Source organism: Scophthalmus maximus, chromosome 2 (genome assembly GCF_022379125.1).
Source record: "Scophthalmus maximus strain ysfricsl-2021 chromosome 2, ASM2237912v1, whole genome shotgun sequence".
Classification (NCBI taxonomy): domain Eukaryota; kingdom Metazoa; phylum Chordata; class Actinopteri; order Pleuronectiformes; family Scophthalmidae; genus Scophthalmus; species Scophthalmus maximus.
Window position 1 is genome coordinate 11,844,833 of NC_061516.1, and position 19,351 is coordinate 11,864,183.

The following is a 19,351-nucleotide window of genomic DNA, read 5'->3' on the forward strand; positions in this document are numbered from 1 at the left end:
GTTGGCAATATGATGTGCAGGGATGAAAGAGTTATATAACACTTGATGCCTATTTAGACAGTTTTGCTATTATTCCTGTGGAAAAGGTTTTTACCTTCACCTATATTTGAAATAATTTTGAACTACCTGGACAACATAGACTTTTGGCAAATTTTGAATCTTTGACCAATAAAATTTAAATTGTGCTCTCTGAAGATGATGACTGTTGATCTTTAGCTTTGCTACCGTTTTCTCTTATTCTAATGTAAAATGTCTCAGAATACACATTGATTATACATTATGTGTTTGATATTTATGTCCTTTTAATTCATTGTATAATTCATTTTTCTTATTGCGTTTAGATATTTTAAACTTTGAGTATTTGCAAACATAGCAAAAACGTAATCACACGTATTTAGTAAATGCATTAAACCTTTGGTTCACTACTGCTTGTACTAAAACCGGGACATGCGCAGTAGCGCGTTTCCAGACCGGAGCAACCTTCCCTACGTCAGCGACCAGTGAATCACGTGACTGCACACACTGACGATGTGACAGCGGATAGGCTACACACCCGGAAACAGTCGGGTTTGTCAAGCCAGCTGCTTGTGCTTCTGAAGAAATAGGACATTTACAAATGAATTGTTGTGACAAGGCTTGTTTTTAATTAGCAGACAGTTAAACTGCAGACAGCCGAGCCGCCCGGGTATCGGTCCCCGTGAGGAAGAAGGCAGCGGTCGATAGCTGCCTCCTGCCAACCGGACGCCTGTCACCTGTTTGTTTGTCGCTGGGCGCTGGAGTTCGTTATGGACGCCGAGGCGGACGGTCTGGTGGAGGTGTCGGAGGACGGCGACCCCAGCCGGAGGCGTCGGGTGCACGGCATGCTGAAGCTCTACTACGGGCTGAACGAGGAAGGCAAGGCCGAGGAGGAGCAGGAGTCCCTGGATCCCTGCGACATCAACGGGCCTCACTTCGACCCCGAGCACTACCTGAACAAGGTGAGGGGACCTCTGCAGTCATGTCACCTGTTCACACCGTCTCGTTACTCACCCACTGGCCTCGACACTGTGTGCACTTCAGTCAGTGTTACATGGAACTAATGAGGTTGCAGCCCTACTAACAAGAGCAATCTGAACATATGCTTCCTGTTTTCTGTAAGAATCCCACTAAAACTCTGTGCTGCTGTGTCCATCACTTCACATGAACAGTATCCTGGAGTAGGCCTGTCACGATAATTACGTGATCGACTTATCGTACGATAAACAAATATGACCTCAACAATTTTGAATTGACCTCAATAACAGCCATTGTGTCTACATGTGTGTCTGTTGAACAGAAGAGTGAATGTCAACAAGTCTTGCTGCTTCTATCCTCTCATCTGTTCTCCTTGTATATTCAATCAACTACTGGTTTGGTCTATAAAATGTCAGAAAGTATTGATTTGTTTTAGTATTTTTCTAAAGGAACCATGTTTTCTAATCGCTTGTTTTGTCTAAACGCAAGTCTAAACTTGCATGTGCAACGGCCAACAGGCTTTAAGCTCACACGATTCAATATAAAAAAAAGGTCTTACAATGACGATAATATTGTTTACTACAATCATTTCTGGGACAATATATCGTGCAACAAAAAATTGTTATTGTGTCAGGCCTGATCCTGAGCGCCATTAGCTGTAATGAGGGTACACATGATCATATTTGACTGAAAGGAAAGAGTGACATCACACCAATGATGGTTATGGGGGGGCCATTTAGGGAATAAAGAAAATCTGAAATCATTAAATTTTATTATATATATATATGTATATATGTACTGAGGCTTGGCAGGTATTTGAAACAGATGTCTCTGTTCCTCGCCAGAGGACTACAAATGGAAATTTACTAGGAGTTAGATTTGGTAGATTTGTAAACAATTGTGAGTCCAAAAACAAGCACAAACAATGCGTAAATGAACCAGTGCTGACTCACCTGACTCTGCAATAATTTGAAACCCTGTGGTTTCAGCAGTAATAAATAAACCTGCTTAGTGAATAACAAAGATATACCCATTTTACCTTGTATTTTGTTATACATCTAACCATAACATGTCTTCTGTCCAAATGCAGCTTAGAAGAGAGTGCTCTCTTGCGGAGCTGATGGACCAAGAGACCTGCATGGTCAAACAGATACGCTCACTGGACAGTGACATGCAGACGCTGGTGTATGAAAACTACAACAAGTTCATATCTGCTACAGGTGAGCGAACACCTCATGTGCTGTTGTTGAAATGCAGTCTTTGATAAATTGCATATACCCAGATAGATGAGCGCTCCTTCCATGTGTCCAGACACCATAAGAAAGATGAAGAATGACTTCAAAAAGATGGAGGATGAAATGGACTGCCTGTCTGCTAACATGGCTGCAATCACAGAGTTCAGTGCTTGTATCAGTGGTACTCTCCAAGACCAGCATGCACAGATTACAAAACTCTCAGGTGAGACTTACACTCGAGTTTATTTGGTTGAGTCAACTTAGGGAGGGGGCTTCATGATAATAGTTTTTTTTTTACCCTTTTTGTGTTTCACTCCAGGAGTTCACACTCTGTTAAGGAAGCTGCAGTTTCTGTTCGAACTGCCTGCTCGATTGAACAAGTGTCTGGAGCTGCAGGCCTATGCTCAGGCAGTGAACTCCCACCGCCGTGCCCGCTGTGTGCTGCGGCAGTACAGCCACCTGCCCTCCTTCAAGGGGATTCAGGACGACTGTCACGCCATCATGGACAAGCTGGCGCAGGAGCTTCGACAGAAGTTCAGGTAGTCATTGCTGAATCTGTATTCAAGTTAGCTGTGCCAGGGAGCGTGACACTAAAGAGGCCTGTTTGTAGCTAGAAAGAATTGTGACGGACAAGTGTGCAAGCAGGTTTTCGAGACCACAGAAATAAAGACAAAAAAAACCAATTAGAAAATTATAAATATTATTCTAATTATTATTATTTGGTTCTTTCAGACTTTTGCCATAATTTTTGATGATAATATTTAACTAGTATTTAGGCATGGGGACATCTTTTTTTATATAAAATTTTCCATATTGTTTTTTCATGTACTAATGCTACTCCTAGACAGCTGTTTTTTCATTAGCAAATATTTTACTTATCCCCGAAAACTTTTGCTCTTTGACTGTTCTTTTTTTGTGTTTTTTTACGTTTCCTGTAGATCAATTATTTCTACTTGTTTTGTTGTTTCTCATAGGGACGGTGGATCAAGCGCCAAAGATTTAGCACAGTGTGTGGAGCTGCTGTTACAGCTGGACGAGCCAGCGGAGGAGCTCTGCGATAAATTCCTGAGCCATGCACGGTCTCGTCTTGAGTCGGACCTTCAGGGTCTGGAAGCGGAGATAAGACCGTACCCCTCTGCCCCAGCTGTGAAAGATGTTCCTGCACGCAGGTCAACATCAATTGCAGGCGCTGGATCTCCAGCCGATCTCTCGCCTAAAACGAGCGCTCTACCATCGCCCACCTCAAACACTGACATCCTGGAGTTCATCGACCGAGGCTGCAATGAATTCGTCAGCAGCTTGTGTTTAGTAATTGCATCCTATCAAGAGCTTTTTATCAACCATGCTCAGGCTGGAGAGCTCGCATCCAAAAATATCCCACAGATGGCAAATGGCAAGCTGCATGCCTTCGTGGATGACCTGGCAGCTCGGTATTTCTCGCTCGTGGAGCGGAGGATACAAGAGGAGAAAGGAGTCGGAGATAACTCCCTCCTGGTCCGCGCACTCGACCGCTTTCACCGCAGACTTCAGGCTGTGGCCAAACTGCTGCCGGGCTCTCCTGTGCCAAACAAAGGGATTGAGATTGTGATACGGGCGGCGACGGAGCGAGTCAAGCAGTACCTCGCCGCTCTGCAGAGCTTCTACATGGACAGCTTGACAGACGTGCGGCAGGCCCTGGCAACACCGCGGCTCTCTGTGGCTGGTGCTTCAGTGGCCGGAGGCGGAGCTCTCCACGGGGGGCCGGCATCTGGCAGAGATGCGCCGACCAGCCTGCCAGAGCTGCTATCGTCTTTGTCGGCCTCCATTCTCAATCAGATTAAGTCCGTGCTGGCATCGGTGCATCTCTTCACGGCTAAGGACATTACATTCTCCAACAAGCCTTACTTCAAGGTGAACAGTTTAGCTGTTTATTTCGCAGATCAGTTGACCTATTGCCCCATACAAGCTAAATACACGTCTGTTACCAAAAGCACCACTGAACACACAGATACTGATGAAATAATGACTGATTGGCAGTATTGGGTTGAACAAATAGTTAAATTAGTTCTATCCTGGGTAATCGTAACCTTCTCTTTTGTTTCTGTATCTCCCCTCAGGGTGAATTCTGCAGTCAGGGTGTACGTGAGAGCCTGGTGGTGAATTTTATAAAGTTTGTGTGCCAGTCTTCTCGCCAGTTCTGTGAGAGCGCAGGAGACAAAGGCGGTTCAACACCTCCAGTGCTCCTGTTGCTGCTGTCTCGCCTCTGCCTAGACTATGAAACCTCGACTATCTCCTACATACTCACGCTCACGGATGAGCAGTTCCTTGTGCAGGTAAACGGCTTAGAACCTTAGAAATGCAGCATTTTAGTTTTGAAGAACATGGTTCATTCCTTAAAAAAGGTAATTACTTTTCGTACTTTCCCAGCACCACAGCCCTGTAACACCCGTCACAACTTTATGTGAAGAAGCCAGGGAGGCAGCACAGAAACTATTGAATCATTATGTCAAGGTAGGTTTTTGCATTTCTTGAGAGAAAATAACAATGTATCATTGCAGGAAAATTCTTCTACAAATAACCTTTTCTCACAAATTGGTATATATTGTTTTTTTGTTGTTTGTTTGTGCAGGTTCAGGGCTTGATTATCTCCCAGATGCTAAGAAAGAGTGTCGAAACACGAGACTGGGTTAACACCATCGAACCACGAAATGTCCGCGCTGTGATGAAGAGGGTAGTGGAGGACACCACCTCAATTGATGTGCAGGTAAATCTTTGCACAATCGCAACATGACCTCCTGTAAAGTCATTATGCTCTTATCACCGTACTTGAGCAGGCTGCTTATGACCCTTGTGCGCTATTACCTTAGGTCGGGCTCTTGTATGAAGAAGGTGTGAGGAAAGCACACAGCAGCGACTCAAGCAAAAGGACCTTCTCTGTGTACAGCAGTTCTAGACAGCAAGCACGTTATGCTGCCAGCTACACTCCGAGGTAAAGAAGCTGCACACGGAGTGATGAGTTGGAGGAGTTTTTGTCCTCAAGCAGTTTTTGTTTTTTCTATTCTTTGGGGGATGTTGTGCAATTGTACTGATAATTATCTCGCTATTCAAGCACTTTGTTTTTCACCAATATTAAGTAATTTTGAAAATGCCACAATAAAGTAGACAAATGGAATAACTTTTTAAATAACTGTGAGAAGCATACAGACAGATACATGCAGCTAATCTGTATTATCTCCTCATTTCAGTTGCAGGGGGGCGATTGCTACTGTCTAAACCTAAGAAAAAATTGTTGGTTTTATTGTCGATTTACTTGAGTGAGTTGTCTTTTGTCTGCCTGCAGCGCTCCCATGGATACCAATCTGCTGAGCAACATCCACAAGCTTTTTTCCGAGAGGATTGACATCTTCAGTTCAGTGGAGTTCAACAAGGTGAGTGCAAATCTTTGTTTGGATAAATCTTAATTAAGTCCTCAGTGAAAAACATCTCTCTCACACTCACCCCTCCACTGCCCCAGGTCTCTGTGATGACGGGAATCATAAAAATCAGTTTGAAGACATTCCTGGAGTGTGTCCGCCTGCGCACCTTTGGCCGCTACGGGCTGCAGCAGATCCAGGTGGACTGCCACTACCTGCAGATGTACCTGTGGCGCTTTGTCTCCGATGAGAACCTGGTGCACTTCCTGCTGGACGAGATAGTGTGCAGCTCCGCTCATCGCTGCCTGGATCCCGCCCCGATGGAGCAGAGCGTGATCGAAGTCATCTGTGAACGAGGTTAAGGGTCAGACTGCAGCGCGGCCGATGGTTAACGCAAAGCAACACGTCGCAAAAACTGATGTGAATAGTGCATTTTACTAACACAATTATTGTTCATGTCAAATTTATTGATCGGACTGAGTCTAAATTATACTGTAAATGTACTTTTGTGCACACACTCTCTATACTCCTGTCACTAGTCAGCTAAACCTCAGTTATCACCATCCTTAATGAAAGAATGGCTGAACTCTGCATTCTCAGTGTATTCTCTTGTGTTTGAAAACACCAACTGACAGAGACTTTGGGAAAAATCTAATATTGCATTCCAGGCACTTGCCTTACAAAGAGCATGACAAGCCTCTGGTGCTTTGATTTGATGTTTAAGTTGTTATTTACAAATCAGTAAACTATTAGAGGCGGAGGCCCATGTATCCATGTAAAAAAGTTGAACTTTTAAGCATACTGTATGTTCCCATTGAAGGAAATGTGTGAAACAGAATGTGAACGATTTATAGTTTTGTCTGGAGGAAATATTATGTATTGATAGGTATTTGGGCATATTTTGCGAATGTCATCCGATTGGGTTGTTAATGTCTAAAACTAAAGTAACCGGAGCAGACTTACAGCATCTCTTGCCTTCATGCTGAAATCTCAGTTTTTGTTATGCATGTGTCGGAGTGGTTTGAATAAATGTGTCAATAAGTGTATGGATGTTCGAGTCAAAATATGTGATTCTTTATTTACAAGACTCGGTGCCGGTAAGTATGTAAAACTATTATAACTACAAATATGTAATTCAGGTGTTTCACAACAACTGCCAGCTCTTCCTCAACGTAGCATTCAGCCGGCTGTCGCCACCCGAGGAGCGTATCTGATTGGCTGAGCCCTCTTCTCTCCACCCTCTTCTGATGACAACAGATGGTTTTGATTGGCTGAGAGGCAATTTCGTGCTGAAAAAAAACCACGCGTCGGGGGCGTGTCCTGCAGGCAGGCTGCTGGGTTGATGCGGCGGTTACATGCGCACCTACAGTTCCGTCTGCACCTCTACTGTATGTCACACACCGGTAAGACACTATATTTACTGAATTAGAAGACGAAACAGCCTGTTTCTCTGTACATTCGCCTGTGTTTTACAGCAGAGCCGTTGTTCCTCCTGCGTGCAGATCAGTTCGGCATCGCCTGGTGAAGGTGAACGTTCCTCTGCAGAACTGCTCGAACGAACAGTCGGACCTGAACTTTGCCTCCGTGTATTCTGACAGCAATCGCGATAATATCCTACCAGCATGCACATTGACAGCTAATGTATTTAAAATATGTCACACGGTGTGATCCACGTAGCATTTGAAGACAGCGGTGTTTGGGCTTCCCCCATCCTCTAGTGTCTGGGCTCTTCTCAACTGCTGTCGACGATGATCTCTGTCTGAAAACTCGACGGTGTTTCCCAAACCCCAAGATGATGTTTTGCGTTGTCCTTATTTAGTTTACTGTCATAGAGGAGCAAAGAAACCAGAACATATTCATATTTGAGAACCCAAAATCTTATCTTTTCATAAAACTACTCGAACCGATTAATCGCTTATTGAAAAGGTTGGTGATTGATCTAGTAGTCGATTACTTATCGATTAACTGTTGCAGCTCTAACTACAAGTAAGTCCTCTTTTCTAAATTCTACCAAAGTAAAAGTATAGAGGTCTTACAAGTGAATGTACCTTGAGTCAAACGTAAAGGCTCATTTCAAAGTTTTAGATGTGTTACATTATTGGGTCACTATCAATGATGGATTAAAGACGACTTTAGTGGAGTTGGTTGGAGCGAAGATAATTTTCATAACCTATTGACCCGACTATCAGTCTCACTGTCCCTCTGAAACTATCATTGTTATCGGTACAATTTTAGAAAATACCTGTGTTGCAAATTAGTGGACTTGTATCTATCGAAGAATGTATCGTGTTATCAGAGATGATAATTATTGTTGTACAATAATTGTGTGATACCAAAGCCACTGCGAACTGTAGCTGTTAAATAAATTACGCGGTAGCATTAGTTGAAAATGTCTAAATAAAGCACAAATGCCTCAGGGTTGTACCGAAGTACAGAGCTTCTGATACTAACAATGTTCATTTGAGAAGAGACTTTCATTGTGCTGGGGTCCCAGGTTACAGGGTGTTAATATATAAGATAAATAATATACATTTGGCAGACTTTTACTGCAGACTATACTATGTATAATTGTGAGATAATATTCATACTATAAAATGTATGTAGGTATTACCAAATAACAGCTCAATGTCATCAGGAGGCTCTGTGACATTACTCCTGTCATTTCTAATCATCAGCATTACCAATCTAATCACTGTATTTATTTATGTTTTGACTGGAATATATCTGCCCTCAGTATTTTTCACAGGAGTCCAATAATGAGGCCAAACACCCAAGCATCCAAACACAGATCCTCACATGACACAGAGAGGGAATTCGGAGGAGCCTTGGGTGAGTCACAGTGGAGCGCGTTACTCAGACGCCTCCTCCACTTTTATTTTAACCAAGCCGTTTTGCCTTTACATTACTTGTACAACACATTACACTTAGTCTATTTTCAAATGGCGAGTGCAGAATTAGTTTCAACTCTATTACCCAATGTTGCCGAGAACTGGAAGTGGTGTTTTTTAATACAAACTACTGTCCATTGAAGATGAAACATGTTGAGATGTCTGTTTATCGGAGTCAATGAAACTGATTTTAGGAAGAAAGGAGTAGTAAAAGGTGGTGGTGTTGACAGCTAACACTGAACATTTATACCACTTTACTGTTTGTAACGCAAAGAGCATGTTACGTAAGATGATGAGTCTCACTGCAGTGAGCTTCACAGCAGCAGTACAGGACCCCTCATTATACCTCCAAGTCAGAATAGTCCGATTACTCTGTGTGTGTGTGTGTGTGTGTGTGTGTGTGTGTGTGTGTGTGTGTGTGACACTAAGCATTACATCCTATTTGCTTTCCAGTTCTTAGACTTCTGATCTAATAATACTGATCTGAACTGGGAGCCCATATGGACATTTTCTTATCTAATTGTTTTACTGTTACGCAGGTGTTTGAGATGCTTAATTATTCACAGCTAATAATATACATTTACAATATTATCTGTGTATCCGTGTCCCAGGTGCCATATGCATTCCCATCTTTCTTCCGTTGACGGTGCTCTTCCTGATCTGTATGAGTCGATCCCCCCATGCCTCCGTCCTCCAATGGCCCCCTCCGCTCCCCTCCAGTGACGAGCTGTGGGACCCTATGGCCCCCGTGCTCCTGCTGGGATGGATCGCTCTGCACGCCCTCCTCTATTTGACTCCATTAGGAAAGGTACGACACATTCACCATCCCAAATTGAGGTTAAACTTGCTTCGATGATTTAACCAACAAGTGAATCGTCTGTAGTGTATTCAAGCAAACCGTAGTATGATTAAGGAAGACATGCTGTTGGCTGATGATTAATACCAATGAATGAAATACTATTGTCTGTCAAATATGTACTGAAATAATTATGTTCTTTAAATGGATTATTCCAAGCAAACTGTCATTGAAAAATAATAAGTTATTGAACTAAGACTGTGTAACTTTTGCCGAACATTGGTTCTTCATGGGGCATAATTTGTGTTTGAGTGTGTTGTGTAAAATTGGCACCTTTTCCTTCAGGTGTCAGAAGGATTGGTGCTGAGGGATGGAACACGTCTCAAGTATCCTATAAATGGTATGGTTGGGTTTGGGGTTTAATATTGATCAGTAAAAACATGAGTCACAGCACATCATTTTGGCGTATTTCAGATCTTTCCATTTAAGTTTGACCTCTACACTTTCTGCTGAAGTTTACTGTCGTTACACAATCCGAAGTCCCGCCATGTCCAACGTATTTTTTTCTTTAAAATACCAGTTTCTATCAGACTTATCTCTCTCCCTCGGGCTATAACAGCTAGTTCCGTTTGCTTCTCTCTCTCTCGCTCTCAGGTTTTCATGGCCTGTGCATCAGCGGCGTGTTGCTGATGTTGTTTCTGGGGCTCGGGTCTCCTCTTGGGCATCTGTTTGAGCTGCTGTTGCCGCTGGCGGTGTGTGCAATAGTGGTGTCGTTCCTGCTCTCCGTCTACCTCTACGTCCGCTCCTTTTGGGCTCCTCCTCATGCTCTCGCTTTGGGAGGCAACACAGGTGAGAGTTGAGCTTCTGGCTTCATCATTAAAGGAAGAATCCATTCCTGAAATACCGTTATGAAACAGCCATCGGTGATGTACTGTTCGTCTGTATGCCTGTTTCATTCTTTAGTGGAGGATTTTGGTATTCCTTTGGGTAACTATGAAACGGCCAAGCTCCACAGGAGCCTGTAGGCATCATGCATGTGGAGTGAATCACACACTTTCAAGTAAGGTGACCTGTTTGTTCGGTTCCATGCTATCAAACGAACCAAGCAGATAAAAAAAACCCTTCTTTGCGATTCAGTTAACATGAAATTAAATTCGTTGACATGTGCAATAGGCAGATGCATGTTTGATTTACATAATGGAGGATAGAGAAAGCAAAAAATGAAGAAAGTGGCCAAAGAGATGGATGGCAACAAAGTCCTTCCAGCTGAATCCTTTGTTTTAAGACCAGGCGAACTGTGCTGCAGATGAACTGTGAAGAGCTAATTGATATGAGATAACACACTAACACACTGTATTTCATATTTTCCCGTGGATTGCTGTTCCTAAACATTCATCCCTCTGTCTTGTTCAGGAAACCCCCTGTACGATTTCTTCATCGGACGGGAGTTAAATCCTCGGATTGGAAACTTTGACCTGAAATATTTCTGCGAGCTCCGGCCGGGTCTGATTGGCTGGGTGAGTTCACCTGTAGACCTGTGACGTGATCACTAGAATATCCAGACACTGATGAATGATTCAGGTTAGAGGTTCATGTTTACTGTATCCTGAATACTGAAGACAAAAAAAATTGGCAAACTGCCAGTGTCCTGTTGCCTTGAGCAGTTTTATAGAAAATGATTGACTTTACCACATTTACATTTTGACAAAATTACAAACAATATCGACTGATATATTGGTTAAGCTACTTCACGTCTTAGACTTTGGCTTGGAGAAGTATTTGGCTTCCGATTGTCACACTTTCTACGGTAGCGCAAAAACATTTGCCACCTGTATTTTCATAGCGATAAAGATTGTTACCACTTATTAACGCTTATCCATTATTTTTTTTTTTCTGGGGGGGGGCAGAGCTCCTTAAAACGGCACCTATGGGAGTGGTGCATTTTTTTTTTTTTTTGCTGTTGAGTCCAAATATCAACAGTCTCTTCTTCTCCAGAATCTATTCCTCAACTGTTAATTGATAGTGATGGTGATCACAGTTATTGAATCCAAGACCAACAGATGGCGATGTTGCTCTCCTCTGGTCAACCAGTCTGACAACAGAAACTTTTCTCCCTGATGACCCGACACAGTGAGAGATTTGCTGCAGGACAGAAATCTTTTTTTCTTCGTGACTCATCAGACCAAAGGAGAATAAATGTACATTTTCCACCGCATAAGAATTATAACAAGAGTGGATGGGGCCCATCTTTGTGTCCACAAATCACAAAAAGCTACATAGACAGTTGGAAAATGCTGGGAAATGTAACGAGACCTTGATTGCAGGTTTCCTTTTTTTTGTATTTACAGTACAACAGTAAAATCTTTGCACAACTGAGTGTTTTAAAGCCATGTGCGTAGGAGAGGACAGAAAAAGCTTCCACCAACTGGCCACAGACAGTATGTGGGAGATTTTCATTTCCTGTTGCATGATAAAACTGTTTACTTTTTACGTTCGACATCTTACAACTGCTTCTAATGTCTTAAATAATGAACATTTTTGGGGTTTTTATGGGCCTAAATTATTTAACGGATTGAATTATGATTATTATGATTAGGATTTGTTGGATATCAATCAACTTCATTCATGAACTGTTGCACAGAGCAGCTCTGACCTGCCCATTGTTTGGGTATGAAAAGTTTCACCTGACAGCCGACAACGGTTTGTGGTTCTGAATCACTAAATCATTGGAGGAGTTTGTCTACCAATACCTGTGGAGTGCGGTTGAAACACACCGTCGGAACTAGTGATGATCAGTTTCTTCTTCCTATCAGGTGGTCATAAACCTGGGCATGCTGATGAAAGAGGTGGAGCTTCGAGGTTCCCCCTCCCTCGCCATGATACTGGTCAACAGTTTCCAGCTGCTGTATGTGGCAGACGCTCTGTGGAATGAGGTGAGGCCTCAGCAGCATCACGCATCATCTTTTGATAGTTAGTTAGCACCAAAAGACATTTATCCTTCCATTTTTGTACTCTGAACTATTATTATTCAAGTTTAACTTAATGTCATGCTTCATTGTTCTACCTCAGGAGGCTGTTCTGACAACCATGGACATTGTGCATGATGGGTTTGGCTTCATGCTGGTCTTCGGAGACCTGGCCTGGGTTCCCTTCACATACGGCCTGCAGGCGGTTTTCCTGGTCGTGCACCCACAGGCCCTGAGCTCGCTCGGAGCCGCAACTATAATAGCACTCAATGGTAATCGTGTTTTTTTTTTTATAGGGCTGTAAAATGTCCCGTTTCATGGTTAACTATGGCGATGTTAATGAAGTTATCTCTTTGCAAACAGGTATTGGATATTATATTTTCAGAAAGTCCAACTCACAGAAGAACCAGTTCAGACGAGACCCTACACATCCAAGTGTTGCAAGTCAGTTATTTTGTCTAATTTTCTCCCAGTGTGTTCTATAAATTCCATAACTTATTCCTTATAATGTATCCAAAGTCATGCTCTACAAATGAAGAAGAGATTAAATGTGTCTCCTAAATTTGACTTCTCCGTGACTCATTGCAGGACTGGAGACCATCGCCACAGCAACAGGCAAGCGACTCCTGGTGTCCGGTTGGTGGGGTCTCGTTCGTCATCCCAATTACCTCGGTGACCTCCTCATGGCCCTGGCGTGGTCCCTGCCATGTGGTAAGAAGGCTTAAAAGCCACCGCAAGGCTCATTTTTCATGCAGGCCACATGGACAATGAGACAAGCCTGGAGAGTTTTCAGGAGAAAATGTGGATGAGGTCATAAATGAGATTATGTCTGCCATGAGTTTTAAACATATCCAGCCATTTTCATCATTAGAATCGGAAGGTTTGAGGGTGTTCAGGAACACATTTTAAAGCAATGGTGCAGGTTGTTTAATGAAACATACACCAATCAGCCAGCAACATTAAAATCACCTGCCTAATATTGTGTCGGTCCCCCTCGTGCTCTGCTCTGACCCGTCAGCGAATGGACAGGACCTCTGGGGGTGTCCTGTGTTGTTGGGACATGGCAGCGGATCCTTTGGGTCCTGTTTGTTTTTTGGGGCTGGGGGCATCCATTGAGAGGAGTGAACATGCACCTCTCTGTGGATCCTATGGCCACTACTGTATCCGTACAGTGGGCAGACAAAATAACAGCTTACAAATAAGATAATTGAAACCCTGCAGTAAATACATTGAAATCTCAGTGAAACACAGTTTTTGTTGAGACTGTCACAAGCGTTGATTCATCTAAAAAAATAAACAGTTCAAAGACTTAAGGTTTGCAATATTAAGTAAATATCTTTATAAAGGTCTTTTAGACAATTTAAGTGTTTTTCTTACCAATTCCAAAACCCTACACTGTAGTGAAACATATTTGTAAACATAGTGGTTTCATATCAGAAAGGTGCTGTATGGCACTAGCCGTCGTGATTCCCTTCCTGTCCTTGTACTGTAATCATACCGTGTATAATATGGATGCAGAGGCCATTGAAGGCAGCAACAATCTGCCTTTGTTCCTCTGCAAACTGCCTTATGTTCCCTTGAAAACCTCCTAAAAGCGGTGGCTGACAGACTTTTGTTACAGCTGACACATTGTGCTCATTGGTATGCAACTTTATGTGACTCACTTGTGTTGCCTCCTTTGTAATTGAGATGTACTGCCGTCTCTGCCTGAAACTGCTAAATTATGCACTCAAAAGAAGAAAAAAAACATGACAGCATTTTTTCAGGCAGATGAAAGCTGCACTGGCAAAAACCGAACAGTGGCCACATGTTAACATCCGACTGCAGAAACATGGACTGAAAGACGAGAAGATATTTTGCTCAAAAACACTGAAGTGCAGTCTCAAAAGAAAAACGTAATCAACGCTCGGTGTCGGAACATTATGAGCTTAATCACACTGGTATATTGGCTGTGGTGCTTTTGTATTGTACAGACTGAAATTTGAAGAGTATTCGGATTACTCCTCATTTCAGGTCGTTTGATACAACGCAAATCATAAACACTGATGCCAGTATTAAAATAACTTGTCAGTGTCTCTGTACTTTAATGATCATTTGAAATTGATCATTTCATGAGGGAATCATAAATATTCAATAATTTTCTTTGTTAAGATATTGATAAGTTGTGTATTTAAACAAAAATAATAATCTGGTTCCCTTTCTTCAGGGTTCTCACATCTGTTGCCTTACTTCTACGTCATATATTTCACCGTGTTGCTGATCCACCGAGAGGCCCGGGATGAGAGACACTGTCAGGCCAAGTATGGACTCGCATGGGACGCGTACTGTCGACGCGTCCCCTACAGGATCTTCCCTTACATTTACTGAAAGAGAAATCAAATGGCTGGAGCTGGACCAAAAGTGTCACAAAATATCATGATGATCCTGCGAAGCCACACGAACCCGGCAATAACTTGAAATGCGAATCAATTTCCATCTGCATGGACCCGCAAGTATTAACCGGTAGCTGCTGTAGGGAATGTGCGGGGAGCGGACAATTTTCATCAGCCTTCACTTGTAAGGCCGCGGTCCAGTTACACAATGATGGATCCTTGCATTTACACTTTGAGGCCTCGTAGCGATGTGCTTAGCAATAAGGTAAAGTCAATTAGCATTACACACGTGTCTCTTGTTCTGACTCAAGCTTCCCAGAATAAAAAGGCTGAAAATGAGAGAAAAGATTCAGATTTACTCTACCCTTTTTACTTTTAATGAGAAAAAAAACATGCAGTGCCTTTTTTTTTATTACTTGTCAAAAAGACTGGGTCACCTCATTTGACCACGTTTTTTGTACAGTCTTTGTTTTTTGTGAAGTGTATTGTTGCCTGTGGAATACATTTGAAGTAAACAAATACAAAGCAGCACTTCATCATGATTCTTCATTGCACTTATTGGACAGACAGCTATTTGATGCAGGATGCAGGAAATGTCATTTTTCAATTGAATAGAGATTTCAATGTAAACCTTTGCAAGTATGTCAGACCAGACGAAAAGTATGAACCAGTTAATAGCTGGGCTACCTTCCGTTTCCAACCTTTTGTTCTTGTCCTGTTTAAATGGATTCTCCTTTCATTCAGGCGTTAAAAGCAGACGTTCACTAAGCCTCTGCACTTTTTTATCTTTTTTTTTTTTTTTTCAACAGAATTCATCTTTGAATATGTTGTGCTTCAAATTACACTGAAGGAACAAAAAGGACACGGGGGAGTTTTAGTGCAAGAAAACACAGTCAGAGGCTGCTGGAAAATGGCCCCAATTAGCATGAAAGCAGCGATAATTTTCTTTTAAGTTGTGCTCCCGAGCAAGCTGAGTGGCCGTGGAGGTGACGGGTGGTTTCATTGTCAGTAGGCAGGTGCATCACTTTGAGGACTGTTTTCTGAATAGGTGCTTACCAAGAAGGAAATGTCCCATGATGGACTGTTACGATGGGGCAGCAACTTGGTTCATATTGCTTTTTAATGCTGGAGTATGTGTGCTGGCCTGTTTCAAACACATTTAGACCCCTATTCCTCTAACAGGTATGTTGTTGTTTTTCAAACAATGTCCATCGTTTACCCTTCTCAATTATAAATCACCCGTTGTTTACTGTACACGGCAAATTACATTCCTGTCACATGGAGTAAAGCGTGTGCACACTGATAACACAACTCTGTGTAGATGCAAACCTTCATTTCTCACCTCTTAAACCCATTTACAGTACAGTTGGCCTCTGGCCTCGCCCACACAGCGCACCAGCTACTTTCTGTTGTTTTTCATTAGGCTAAAAGCTCATTAGGGATTTGCTTGTATAACGCCATGGCTGCTTACATGGTGACTGGAATCATGCTGTATTAATACGCACGCGTCTCGGGTTGTATGTGTGTGTGTAAAAAGGGCACGGTAAACTGTAAATGTTATTTTCATATGAGATCGGTACTTTTTTTATTAGTCAGTCAATAAATTATACTTTATTTTTCAGTGCCACCCAAACCAGTGGTGGGTAGTGACTCATTTTGGAGATACTTGTACTTTACTTGAGTGTTTTGTTCAATTTATATTTCTAATTCACTTTTCTTATCCGATAGCTGTATGCGTAGTAGTTTCGTATGTATGCGTAACAGGTAACGTTAACACCATAAGACCTTTTATGCATTAAAAGGAAAAAGAACCCTAAATACATGAATAATGACATTAATAGTTCATTTTATTCTAGTTCTAAACAGATTTACTTGCATCGTGCAACAGGTCAATCCATGTATCAATTTGTCAATCAAAAGGGTTTTTTTATATATATATAGATATACGTATATTTATCCTTCTTCCTATAGTCACATTTCTCCAGTTTAATCAAGTAAGCCACATTGGCTCAAACCTTGAAACTATTATCTGGAGACAGACAGTCTGGATGCTAATGCTAAATGGTAAATTGACTGCATTTTTTATATCGCTCTCCTAGTCTTATGGGCCACTCAATGCGCTTCACAGCACAGATGACATACACCAGTTCACACCCACATTAAAAACAGCTCATCTATATCAAGCGCCTGGTCTATGAGTCATGCATCTCATCCGCAGCTGTCGAAGGCGATGTGGGTCCAGAGTCTTGCCCAGGGACATTGCGACATGTCATGTGGAGTGGACGAACGGAACCAACAACCGTTTAGTGGACAGCCCGCTCTACATCCTCAGCCAAAAACAGAACAACTCCAAAACATGTGCAAATCATTTGCATCTCTTTATTATTTGCACCAAAACAATGTCCAGCTGCCAGTCTCATCTGCAGTAAGACTTCTTTTGGGAATGGGTGCAGTTCACGTCTCACCAATATTGAAAGCTTGTTGTTTTCCATTATTTTAACGTCTCCTCCCATTTCTCAATCACCCTCTGATTCTTTGAATGTATGTTATTTATTAAATTGTTAAGGGCTCGAGTATTGTCCCACATTGAGCAGCTGCAGCGGTAAAACGCCGCTTTACGTCTTACGTCATAAGGGACATTCATCTAGATAATGCTTTGATATTGAGTACAGTTTGATAATACTTCTGTTCTTAGACTACTTTTTTCTTTCTCTACAGGGCTAGGAGTAATTTTATATTCGCGTTTTGGTACTTTTGCACAAGTAAAGTATCTGAGTGCCTGCTCTTCTGTTCTTTTAATGAGATGAGAGATTTAGGCAAAAACAACTATTTCATTTTCTGATCACGCAGCCATGTCTTTTTGTTTTCTTTTCAGCAGTCTGTCATCAGGAGTAAAACTAGACACTGACTGGAGAACAGCAGAAACCCTTAGATATAAAAGTCACTGGGCCTGAAAATATACTGTGATTTGATTTAAAATTTTTATATTTGAATCAGTTGTGAGCATACCAGTCTGATAAAAAAATACTATGAGAACTGGACGATGCTCCCTCTTTGAAATAGCCTTAACATTTTCTCAGGAATCATACCATAGTGAAAAAACATTCATTTACTGCTACATGTCTCACAAAATTGCCAGCATACAGATACAAATCTTTTCTCTATTGTACTACATAAATTGTTTTTATTTTAGCAAAAACTTGCATAATAATGAATGGGAAAAATGTGTGTTTTGTGTGTGTGTGTGTGTGTGTGTTTGTGTTTGTGCATGTGCATGTACGTGCACTTGCCAGTCGTCTATGCCAATGGTGACGTTTCAGTCCCATCAGTTGTAACAGTTTCCATGGCAACATCTATAGCACAGACGTAGGAGAGCGGGGAAAGGAGTTGAGACAATTATCGCAGTGGAGGGCGCTGAAAAAGGAAGAGCCCGGGATGATGAGTGTGCATCATTGTGAACTGTGGGATGAGACAGAACGAGAAACAGATGCATTTGTTGTGAGCGAGCGAGCGAGCGAGCAATGGTGTGTGTGTGTGTGTGTGTGTGTGTGTGTGTGTGTGTGTGTGTGTGTGTGTGTGTGTGTGTGTGTGTGTGTGTGTGTGTGTGTGTGTGTGTGTGTGTGTGTGTGTGTGTGTGTGTGTGTGTGTGTGTGTGTGTGTGTGTGTGTGTGTGAGAGTGTGTGTGTGTGTGTGTGTGAGTGTGTGTGTGTGTGTGTGTGTGTGTGTGTGTGAGAGAGAGAGAGAGAGAGAGTGTGCAAGTAAGAGAGTGTAGGCGTGTGTGTGTGTGTGTGTGTGTGTGTGTGTGTGTGTGTGTCCTGGCATGAGCAGGTGTCATGTATAGAAACACCAGGGTTGTGGTTGTCATGACTACATACATGAAACTGTTTAATATGTACTGGACGTATAAAAAAACACATGATGTCTTGTACAGAAGAGCAGTGCTGCCAGGCATACCAACTGGAATTGGATTTTTTTTTTTTCATTTTGAGTGAGAGCCTCCAGAGTGAGGCAACAGGAATCTCTAATACATTTTCGTTTCCATGGTGACAGCGGGGAAAGATATGTCCTATTCAAACAGAGGAAAACGCCAGCTTGAAGCCTCGTTGCTGCTCTGTTTTTTTGTCTGAATTATTATTTAGACAAGCGGTAACCTGGCAAACCTCACACACACACGGACAAATGGGTCCCTGAGCCCCTTGGAGACACACTGAACACACTGTAACTCAGCATTTTCAGCTCAGTTTCCTCTTTTCCTTTTGACATCAGTGGGAACAAAAATGTCAGTGAGAAAAAGAAAACGCCTCGAAAATGTTACACGTACCGCAGCTGCAATGACATTTTCCACCTGTGATGTCTTGCTTTGGAAATTAACTCCGTCAACTTAGTTATGCAATCTAACAGGCAGCCAGTGCCCTATAATTTGATATGTTAGCATTTCGATGTACAGACATTAATTAAGGGCTATCAGCCTCTCTTGGCTGCCTCTCTTTTCACCGCAGTTTCACACAATACGGCTATTTCTGTGCCTTTTTAAGAGGTTGTGTTAATGTCTCTGAAACCACTTGGTCATGCAGCTGTTTTTCCACAGCCTCCAGAACGTGGCATGTTGAATGCACCACTCACTGTCCTCGCTTATGAGGTCCCCCCATCGTCCTCCGTGGTAAGATTCTTCTCCTTCCGCGCATCTCTGCTGCTGGCAGAGCATCACG

General features: G+C 42.3%; 2 protein-coding genes across 2 annotated transcripts; both read left to right on the plus strand.

Moving 5' to 3' along the window:
• Nucleotides 1-527: 527 nt before the first annotated feature.
• vps51 (VPS51 subunit of GARP complex) lies at nt 528-6,664 on the plus strand. Its single transcript, XM_035626166.2, has 11 exons — nt 528-977; nt 2,084-2,213; nt 2,305-2,451; nt 2,548-2,767; nt 3,203-4,118; nt 4,325-4,540; nt 4,635-4,718; nt 4,837-4,971; nt 5,075-5,196; nt 5,548-5,635; nt 5,722-6,664. The coding sequence occupies exons 1-11, from the start codon at nt 786-788 to the stop codon at nt 5,980-5,982; spliced, it is 2,511 nt and encodes an 836-aa protein (XP_035482059.1). The 5' UTR covers nt 528-785; the 3' UTR covers nt 5,983-6,664.
• A 213-nt stretch (nt 6,665-6,877) lies between these two features.
• tm7sf2 (transmembrane 7 superfamily member 2) lies at nt 6,878-15,170 on the plus strand. The gene is made up of 11 exons (XM_035626167.2): nt 6,878-7,023; nt 8,355-8,449; nt 9,120-9,316; nt 9,650-9,704; nt 9,959-10,153; nt 10,718-10,821; nt 12,118-12,237; nt 12,374-12,542; nt 12,634-12,714; nt 12,859-12,981; nt 14,477-15,170. The coding sequence occupies exons 2-11, from the start codon at nt 8,377-8,379 to the stop codon at nt 14,635-14,637; spliced, it is 1,278 nt and encodes a 425-aa protein (XP_035482060.2). The 5' UTR covers nt 6,878-7,023; nt 8,355-8,376; the 3' UTR covers nt 14,638-15,170.
• The last annotated feature ends 4,181 nt before the right edge of the window (nt 15,171-19,351 follow it).